This window comes from Oratosquilla oratoria, chromosome 28 (assembly GCF_046742065.1).
Source record: "Oratosquilla oratoria isolate Oo_2021 chromosome 28, ASM4674206v1, whole genome shotgun sequence".
NCBI lineage: Eukaryota > Metazoa > Arthropoda > Malacostraca > Stomatopoda > Squillidae > Oratosquilla > Oratosquilla oratoria.
Genome location: NC_134804.1, coordinates 37,119,019 through 37,129,113, shown reverse-complemented (window position 1 = coordinate 37,129,113; position 10,095 = coordinate 37,119,019). Strand labels below are relative to the sequence as shown.

General features: G+C 43.4%; 1 protein-coding gene across 4 annotated transcripts in view; it reads right to left on the bottom strand.

The window, feature by feature from the left end:
* Window positions 1-602: 602 nt before the first annotated feature.
* LOC143040313 (uncharacterized) overlaps window positions 603-10,095 on the bottom strand; it is a 286,668-nt gene continuing 277,175 nt past the window's right edge. For 2 of the 4 annotated variants that reach the window (XM_076211206.1, XM_076211207.1), the window contains exons 8-10: window positions 9,455-9,685; window positions 3,256-5,526; window positions 633-768 (exon numbers count right to left, since the gene is read on the bottom strand). In XM_076211206.1, the coding sequence (XP_076067321.1) occupies window positions 3,413-5,526; window positions 9,455-9,685 (2,345 nt within the window). In that variant the 3' untranslated portion in view covers window positions 633-768; window positions 3,256-3,412. Of the gene's footprint in view, window positions 769-3,255; window positions 5,527-9,454; window positions 9,686-10,095 lie in introns of all 4 variants that reach the window. The other 2 variants (XM_076211209.1, XM_076211208.1) reach the window with 2 other exon arrangements.

Genomic DNA, 10,095 nt, shown 5'->3' with positions numbered 1-10,095 from the left:
TGTGCATAAGGGTGCATTGCTGACAGGAAGTGCTGTAGTTAAGCTACATGGTCCTTCCTACAACAGTCTGCACAGCTGTACGCAACCACACACTCTCTCTCTCCACCTGGAACTGGTGTAGTGCTGAATCGGTGAACCGCATGGCACGGCACTTGAAGCACCACATTAGAAATTCCACGTCCCCTTTGTCCATGGCAGGGATACCCAGCCATTCCAAGGAACATCTGAATACAAGAGACCTGTGTCTAAGTCCATCCGGACAGTAGACAACTACACCAAGGAGCGACATGGTAATATCCAGCTGTTCCAAAGAACACCCTGTATAGACCACGAAGCACCCACCAGGAAAGGACGCGAGACCTTACGCCAAATCATAACGAACACCTGCCTGGTCAGCGTGACCCGACACTGAATTACTGTCCTAACCCAACCCAATGCAGTTAGGGATAATCATGAACCTCGGGTTCTTGCCCACGCGATATACATACGGCCACGGGCCACTTGTAAGATCAGTCCTGACCGAACCAAATAAAGGACAAACACTCATTAACTCTCTTTCCTGGTGAGCGCCACGTGGTCTATACAACCCGAATGCAAGACATTTGTGTTTACGTCCGTCCGGACAGTGTGCAGTTGCACCATGGAATAGCTGGGCAAGTACGAGCTGTGCCAAAGGACAGCACGACGATTCATTGCTGCACAAAAAAGTGGAATCAGGCAAAAGATGGAGGTGGGCCGCACTTTCAGGGGTTTGGGATGCCATGAAACCTGTGGGGGAGAGACAGAAAAGACAATTTAGCATAAGCCTTTACAAGGTATTAAATGCACTAAATGCAAATGTTCATGAACTTATACACACCAGTGCCTTATATGGAAGTGAACATGCATAGAATTCAAATTACAGAATTACTTATTATGGTTATTAGTAGGAATATATATTAAAGCATGTGTATGTATCAGTTATGCCAGGCTACAGTTTCCAAGAAAAAAATAATTCAGTGAAAAATTTATTTCTGTCTAGTTCGAATGTGAATGCGACATGAATCATGTTGCTTCAATGTCGAGGGAAAGCAATCCTCGTCACTACCAACACCAAGGGTGAGTGTAAGAGATAGAGATGAACAGATAGAAAGTAGCGGGAGGGTGGAAAGTGGGAGATGTTTTGGAGTATAAATAAAAATCTGATTTTCTCTGAGTAGGCCTACATGATTGACAGAAACCTGTCCATCATTCTGATTAGACGCTACTCTTCTTGCGGGCAAAGTTATTTCAGGTTTTATGTTCATTTTGTTTTAGATTTTTTCATGCCACTATCCCCATATCTGTTACAGTTATATATATTTAGTGTGTAATATCTTAACATTAAGAATAAAATTCTACTAATTGTGTCATAACTCAATTCAAATTGCCCAACACCATTCGAGTGAAATTTTATTTGTATTTTGCAATGTAAGTGTAATAGATGATACATCCAAAAGTTAGTGAGAAATAGTTGAAAAAACACAACGTGGAATCAGTTTATAGAACTATTATACGAACAGTTTTAATGCGGGGACGTTAATGGCACACTTAAGACATACCGGTAAATACTTTCGTGTGCATTGATGTGGCTAAATAAGTGTGATATAATGCTATTATGAGTTGGTATAATTCATGCATACTTAAAGCCAGTGAAGGTGTTGGGGGCAAGAATGGCATCGTCCCCCTCCCAATTGAAAATCTGCTTGGCTCATGTCAGTTTTGGGCAGTGGTGAGCAGGTCCCTTACATGCCTAAGAGCCGCCCCGGGGCAAAGTTCTTAGTGACGCCCCCCACTTCCCATTTCCACCATTCCTTTTTGCCTATTATAGCTATTGGTTTGTGAAATAATTAAACAGATTTTAGAAATGTTATTTCATGTCTATTGCAGAAAGGATAAAGGAAAAACGTTTCATATTCTGTTGATTCTAACGCAAAATTCGTATATTGCGGTAAAATAGTCAGGGCTCCTTTGACCTTTTTTTTTATCATAATTATTTTGTCAGCCTTGTGGGCGACATGTCCAGACTAGAATTGCTGCCACCCTAAATGTGCCGCCTAAGGGCATATGCCTCCTCTGCCCCCAATATGAGGCCCCTGGTGGCGAGAGCTATTTGTCTTGTAAATATTAATCAAGAAAGAATATATATGTTTCACCCTCTTCTCAATCTGCGCCATTATCTGTTTTCCACACTAAATCAGAAAGGCTTTGGCATGCTGCTACTTAAAGGAGTGAAATGTGTTCTTGTGTTTCAAAGAGTATAGGATTCGCCTGGTAGCATTTAGTCTTTACGCAGTTGCCTGACCCTTCAGTGCCCTTGAAAAAAGCAAGAAACCCCCCCCCCATTATACTATGGGACCACTGTGGAGTGACTACTTTAAAAATCATGGCATTTACTATCTATCTACTCCAAATTTATGTTACTCTATCTACTACCCGTTATCTATTCTCAAATCTTCTATTAATATCGCTTTACCTCTTCATCCCTCTATCTTTATTTTATGCAGTTCTTGGTTAAAGCATTCTTCCTGATTCATTTATACTGTAATTTAGATTTCCTGTATAAATATTCAAATGTGGATCCGGTTTTCCAACAAAAACTCATCTGTGACTTTATGCTAAACTCAACTTGATACAGCTTTGAAGATAATGGAGAATTTGATCAGGGTTTCCATGTTCTACCGAACCTGGTAAAAGTTTGTTCCAACAACTTAGAATCACAGGTTGAGTTCCATTTATTACAAATATTAGTTTCAATTACTATATCAAGTAGTGTGCGATTCTGACAGATGCGAAGGTAAACCCCTAAATTCTATTTTTCTGTAGTCTCTGAAAACGAAGACAGTTACATGCATTGTAACATTTGGGTTAAGTCTTGTACATATTAAAGCTGTTAGTGCACAAATTACACCACAAAAGGAGCATCAATCGTAAATAAGTATGTCACTCTTTTTAGATTATTCACATGTCAGGTTTAATGGTGCACTTGTAGGATAACGTGTAAATCAGTGGTCTTATTTCAAACGTGCATGCGTCAAACTTGTCTATCACGTTCAAATGTGCACACATCAAACCTGGTTATACTGTGCACACCCAAGACTCAGTTACTTATTAATGTGGCGTATAGATCAGACCACACGGTACCATCATACTGTGAATAAATCAAACCATACTAAACGTCCAAAGGGTGCAGTAATGATGCTCACACTCACACACACACACGTCTGGCCACGCTACCTCACTTGCCCAGCAGACCCATCTTCCATAAATCCGGAAGCAGCTGTGGTGACACTCGATGGAGGAGAAGCTGCAGCTACAGCTGTAAGCCCAAGGCAGTACTGCGCCTACACTTCCTGCCACATGGCGGCAAGATCAGCAGCTTGACCTCCAGAGGCTAGACTGTAGTCTCTGTCAGGTCATCGAAAATGCCAGGCTGCATTCTTTCCCACGCCTCTCGCTCAGCTCCGTTCGCAGTGTTTTCGCCTTGGTTGGTCATACTTTTCGGCTCTTCTTCAATGTCACCCTCCTCCACAATCTGTAGCACTTCTCTTCTATCTTCGGTTCTTGCCTTTGTACCTTGTCCACCCTGAGCCTGTGAGTTGTCCCTTGCTTTTTCCATATTCCACTTATCACATTCCTGCTTCGTAGCAACTCTACCCTTTCCTTCACACAGTTTTCTTTTAGGTTTCACAGTTTCTTTCCCCTGTCCATCATAAGATGAATTCTTGGCTGTCTCAATCTGTCCATCGTAAACTAGTCGTCTGTCAAATTTGGAATCGGGCTTCAAAGCTACCTTACTCTGTCCTTCAGAGTCTGATGTCTTTAATATACTACCCTGTGCAATAGAGAGAGGTTTCATGGCTGCCTTATCCTGTCCGTCATAAACTGGTTCCATATCAATTTTGAAATCAGGCCCCAAAGCTACTTTACATTGTCTTTCAGAGTCTGGCGTCTTTGAAATACTACCCTGAATATTAGAGAGAGGTTTTATGTCTGCTCTATCCTGTCCATCATGAGCTGGTCTCATGTCAACTTTAGAATCGGGCTGCAAAGATATCTTACACTGTTCATTATTGTCTGGTTTTACTATTATACTATCCTGAGTACTAGGAAGAAGCTCTAAAGCTGCTTTATCCTGTCTTTCAGTAGCTGCTTTCACTGTCCTCTTCCCATCTACATCATAAATCGGATTCACAGATATTCTCACCTTTGGTTTCAATGTTAATTTTCCCTGTCCATCATGAGCTGGACTCTTTGGTTTCATAGCTGGCTTGATCTGTCTACCATGTTCAGTGGAAAGTTCATTCAGTCTAACCTGAGTTTGATTCGGAGACGCCTTATCTTGCCAGTGATACCCTTGATTTTGTTTAAGACCCCCCATGACCCGTTTATCACTTATCTCTTTTTGGTCTAAGATAACCTGGCTATTATAATTTACCCCAGGAAGATTTCTGGGCTGTAGAAGCAATTCCCTTGCAGAACGCTCGTAGCCACGGAATCTCTGCTCGCGGATAGGTCCAATAGAATTAGATACACACGGTTCCTTTCTACTTTCAGACACAGATTCACTATTAAATTTATGGTGAGTATGATTATTTTTTATTCTTTCTTGCTCATACTCAGTGTCTATGTCTTTTTCAGAACACTGCCAATTTTCAGAATACTCTTTCTTTGATTCAGGATCGCCCTTGAGGCGATGAGAAAATCTAAGGTCACTATCCTTTTCAGCGCACATCCGACATTTGACGGCAGCATCCAATGGCTTTGCATGTCCAGGTCTAAAAGTCGAAAAGCTATAGTCTCCTCCCCGAGAAAGAAACAAACTCCTATTGGCGGAATCCTTATTTCTGATTCCTTCCAGATCGATCTGCAGTGTCCACTCGTCGTCATCTAAATAGTTCAACTCGTCTGAGCGCGTTAATCTACTTGGGATCGCATGGTCCCTTGCAGCTGCGAGATGCGGATACCATCTTTGCGCTGCCTGATACCTGTGCCCTGCTACCCCCGGACACATCCCCGCTTCATGGACTCCGTCTGACATTCCAAAGAACCCTCCTCTACGCGTCCACTGGCACTCCCCAACCCATGTTGTGCCTTGGAGTTCTCCTCCTGCTACTCCTCTGCCTCCTCCTCTAAGAGATCTCAGGCCGTTCCCCTCGGTCTCAACGCAGACATGCACGCACCTGACAACGTTCTCCCTGCCTGCCCTCCTGGATGGTGTGGGTGTGCGTTGCAGAGCGCGACGCTGTGGCGTGGCCATCAAGGCAAGAGAAGGGGTCGAGGGAGGCTGCACTTGCGGGATGAGTGGCGTCAGGGCACTGCTGTGGGCGTCGTAGTCTGCTTGGGCGGCGGCGGCTGCGGCAGCGGCGGCGGCGGCTGCGGCTGCGGCTGCTGCGGCTGCGGAGGCTTGCGGCGGCAGGAGGCTGGAACTTTTGGTGGTTGTGCGCGTCCACTCGCGGTTCCCGGATTCGGCTAACTGGGCCAAACGGAATCGGCCTGGGGAAGATCCTGTGAATAACAAAGACATGATTTAGGATTTGGTCCGACGACAGTGGCCCACGCCTCCAGGATGATCCGTTTCTGGTGGTCTGGGTGACCATTGACACCCTCAATCTGTTTCATCTGGACATGGGGAGCGTAAACATGGCTTAACATATTTATTTCCCATTTCATTTATGAATGACCACGTTATCCTTTGGCTGTCCGTGACTTATCCCAGCTGTCCATCGGGACTTTGTATGTGTAGGCCACATTTTACTCTGTTACTCTAGCCCTTGAAGACTGGATGCGGAAAGATACAACTGGGGGTCACTACGAGCATAGCTCTTCTCCCGCAAAATACAACTGTGTAAATACTGTACAACTAGGTAAATACACACGGCTTGATGGCGCAGTGGTAGCATTCGCATCCGCCACTACAGCGGTCCGAGTTTGAATCCCGCCCAGGGCTGAAATAATTTCAGTATAGCTGCGCTGCGCTGTATACACAAGAATTCTAATGAAGCGGCTTAAACCATACACAGAACAGGAGCTGGGGGAATATCAGTGTGGCTTTAGGCGAAACAGATCAACTACGGATCATATTCACACAGTCCGCCAACTAATGGAGAAATATTACGAATATAATAAGACCCTATATTAGCTATTTGTAGATTTCAAACAAGCATATGATAGTGTGCACAGACCATCAATGTGGCACATAATGGCAGAACTGAATATTCATATCTAAATTAATATCCCTCATTAAAACGTGCTACATAGGAAGCAGATGTACAGTAAGAGCTGGAAGGAAAGATACAGAAAGTTTCAATATACACAGTGGCCCTAGGCAGGGATGTATGCTGTCTCCTTTGCTATTTAATCTTGCACTGGAGAAAGCAGTTAGGCAGATTACCAACCATCCAGGTGGAACTAAGTTATCCAATGGTCAGATAACCCACCTCGCTTATGCCAATGATGTAGATATGGTGGCCGAGACTGTGGAGGAAATTAACGAGATCTTAACAGTATTCCAGAGAACAGCAGAACAGATAGGCCTAAAATGCAATGAACAGAAAACGGAAATTATGAAACTAAGTAGAAATGGGAATTATACACCAGGAGAAGAGCAAGTTGGATCACTAAGGGTGAAGAAAGTGGACAAGTTCAAGTACCTGGGATCCATTGTCAGTGAGAGAAATGAATTGGACATGGAAATGAACGAACGAATAGCTGTAGGATATAGGTGTTACCATGCCCTGGCATCTGTAATGAAGAGTCGGACCATCAGCAAAAGAACTAAGATATGAATATATAACATTGTAATAAAACCAACAGTCCTGTACGGATATGAGACATGGACACTGACAAAAGAAAGGGAGAAGAGACTGGACATTTTTTAAAACAATATCCTGAGAAGAAAACTTGGGCCAGTATATGATGAAGAAGAAGGGAAATGGAGAAGAAGACATAACAGGGAAATTAGAGATCAGACTCGGCAACCGTACATTCAGGATGAAATACGGGGAAGAAGAGCAAGGTGGGCTGGACACTGCGTACGAACGGAGGCAGACAGACTACCAAAGAAGATGATGGAAGGAGGAGTAGAGGGCAGACGACCAGTAGGGAGACCCAGGTACAGATGGATGGATGGAGTAAAGAAGGACGTGGAGAGGGTGGCACCAAGAGAGGACTGGAAAGAATTGGCACAGGATAGAACCATCTGGAGAGGCATAGTGAAAGCGGTGAAGGGCCGTCCGGCCTGACAACCAACGGAGTATGAGTAAGAGTAAGTATCGCTGCGCTGCGAGTCGTTACTTCAACTCTCGTGGGCGGGGAGTTGGGGTGTGTGTGTGTGGAAGGTCACAGCATTACTCATAGATCGGTCATATATGAGCTCTGATCTCTCTTCCGGGAAGGTAGGAGCTGTCGATCACGAGTCCAACATGTGATACAACACCATGATGAATTACACACGACTCGTTTTCATCCGCTAGTTTAGTGGTCTGAGTTTGATTCCCACCCAAGACTGAAATATTTCCAGCATCTCTGCACTGCCAACTCTCGTGGGCAAGGAATCTGTGTTTGTTTGTTTGTTTGTTTGTTTGTTTGTTTGTTTGTTTGTTTGTTTGTTTGCTTACTTGTTTGTTTGTGTGTGTGTGTGAGGTTACATTTCCCATAGATCGAGCATATATGAGCTCTGAGCTATCATCCGGGAGAGTAGTAGCTGTCGATCACGAGTCTGACACGTGATCCAAGACCACGGTGAATCGCATACAAATACTACTCAGCAAAACAGCCGCATTTAATTTTAAGCTAAAACTCACTTCGTACGTCTCATCATCGATACCCATTTGAGAAAATGAAAGTGTTCTTCAATTTAGAAAAGTGTAACGTTTGTGGTAGGAAAATTTAGGACAAATCAGTTCTTATTCTCTAATGTTTGGGCGAGACCTTCCTCTGACGAAAGCTTAGCCGGAGTGGCAGTTGGGGCTTGATTCCAGCATCTCGCCGTGGCTCCCCAGAATTTCATGCGAGTGTGGACTCCTCGGCGAATCCACATTTCGGACTAAATTAATTAATTAATTAATTGATTGATTAATTAATCAATAAGTAAGTAAATAAATAAATAAATAAATAAATAAATAAATAAGTAAATGAATGAATAAAATAAATAGATAAATAAATAAAAAGAAGAAGAAGAAAAAAGTTCATAGACCACAGATGTCTCGTAAGCCCACACGTGTCCTCGTGGTTGCCAGATAGGCTCTTTAGCCTCTCAGCATTACCAAGACGAACGATGGACCCAGCCATGAACGCGCTTCACAAAGAAGACACCCGTGTCGCCAAGTTGGACTGGAGAACGACAAACGTCGACAGCGCTAACCCAGTCCAACACCCGCACGGGGTATTGAAGAGGAGAAGGTGAGGATCTGACTCCAGGAGGCGCTGAATAGCTCCGTCCGAAGCCGTCACCTTTGCCCTATGCGCTTTGGGGAATGTTGGGGCACTTAACAGTCATGCTGGAAATCTGAGAGAAGTGCGGGATTCGAACTCACATTTCCGATTACGCCACCAGCATAAGTTTTATGATCTCAGTGTTCTAGGGGAGCTTAATAACACATCTTAAAGGAAATCTAGTCACCCTTCTCTACGGACCAGAGTCATACAGTATTCTTTTACGATTTGGGACTGATTTCTACACAAAGGAGAACGCTAATCCTTTTAAGATTTTGTGTCCTTTTCTGCAAACTTCCCTCAATCTCCCCTTTAACACTTTGATGACTCTTCGGCCAGATATTGTTTCCAATGATAAAAACGCTGGTTATTGGTGGCGATATAGACAAAGGGACTCGTCCCTATAACGTTCTCAGGGCATTATGATCTAGACCAAGGGGTCGACAAATAGCCAAGAGGTCGAAAGGGGGTCAGTAGATTGCTAGGGGGTCGATATCAACCCCCAGGGGTCGATGAAACCCTCCAAGACACAGCACATCCACAGCAAGGCCGCTTCATTAAATCGGCGACCCCCCTCTCCGTCCCCCCATGACAGAAAATAACTATAATAATAACAATAATATCACTGGCATTAATAACAATAACAACACCAATGATAATAATGAACTGACATAATTCGTAAATTAATAATTTGGGGGTATATAGAAAGTCTTAAACTTTACAAGGGGGTCGATGAGCTGAAAAGTTTGGGAACCCCTGATCTAGACTGAAACACTAAAGGGCGAATATTAAGGTGGATATATCTTTTTTGCGTGCATTTCCCATGAAAATTATTATATTGAAAATCGGGAATTTTGGCAGGAAGGACCCCACTGGAGACCTAACCCTAGACAAACGACCACAACAACGTGCAGGAATCACGTGAATAGGGCGAAGAGCCTGTTCTGGGTCCTCGTGGCCTCTGGGGTTTCCCTATAGAGGGAAAGTGACTCATCCTTACCGAGGCTTTCCGAGTAGGAGGTAGACGTTCTTCGTTGGTTGGCCGCTCGCCAGGCCAAGGACCTCACGAGGCCCCTGGTCCCTGTGTGAACCGTGTCGAGGCTCATGGAACGCTGTACGGACCCTCGCCAAACGTCGTCCACTAAGCTACTGCCGCGTCCACCTCGTCCGCTTCCGCTCGGGGGACCGAGGTGCTCGTTCAGAGAGTACAGCTTCGACGTAATGTCTTTACCTGTGTGAAAAAAAGAACAGAAAGAACGTTTTTGTTATGGTTGAAGGCCACAAATGTCCCGTGACGGTGCAGAGGGAGGAAGATGAATGTCAACTTCAGAATATAAAGCAAGTATATCGAAAAATATATTGTAAGTATCTTTATACAAAGTAAGAGGAACTGTATTATCCATAGAAGACAAAGGAATGCTAAAGTACAATATCATATCAACTGCGATATATCATGGTATATATATATATATATATATATATATATATATATACATATACATATATATATATATATATATATATATATATATATCACATAATATATACATATATATATATATACATATATATACATGTATATACATATACATATACATATACATATACATATACATATACATATACATATACATATGCATA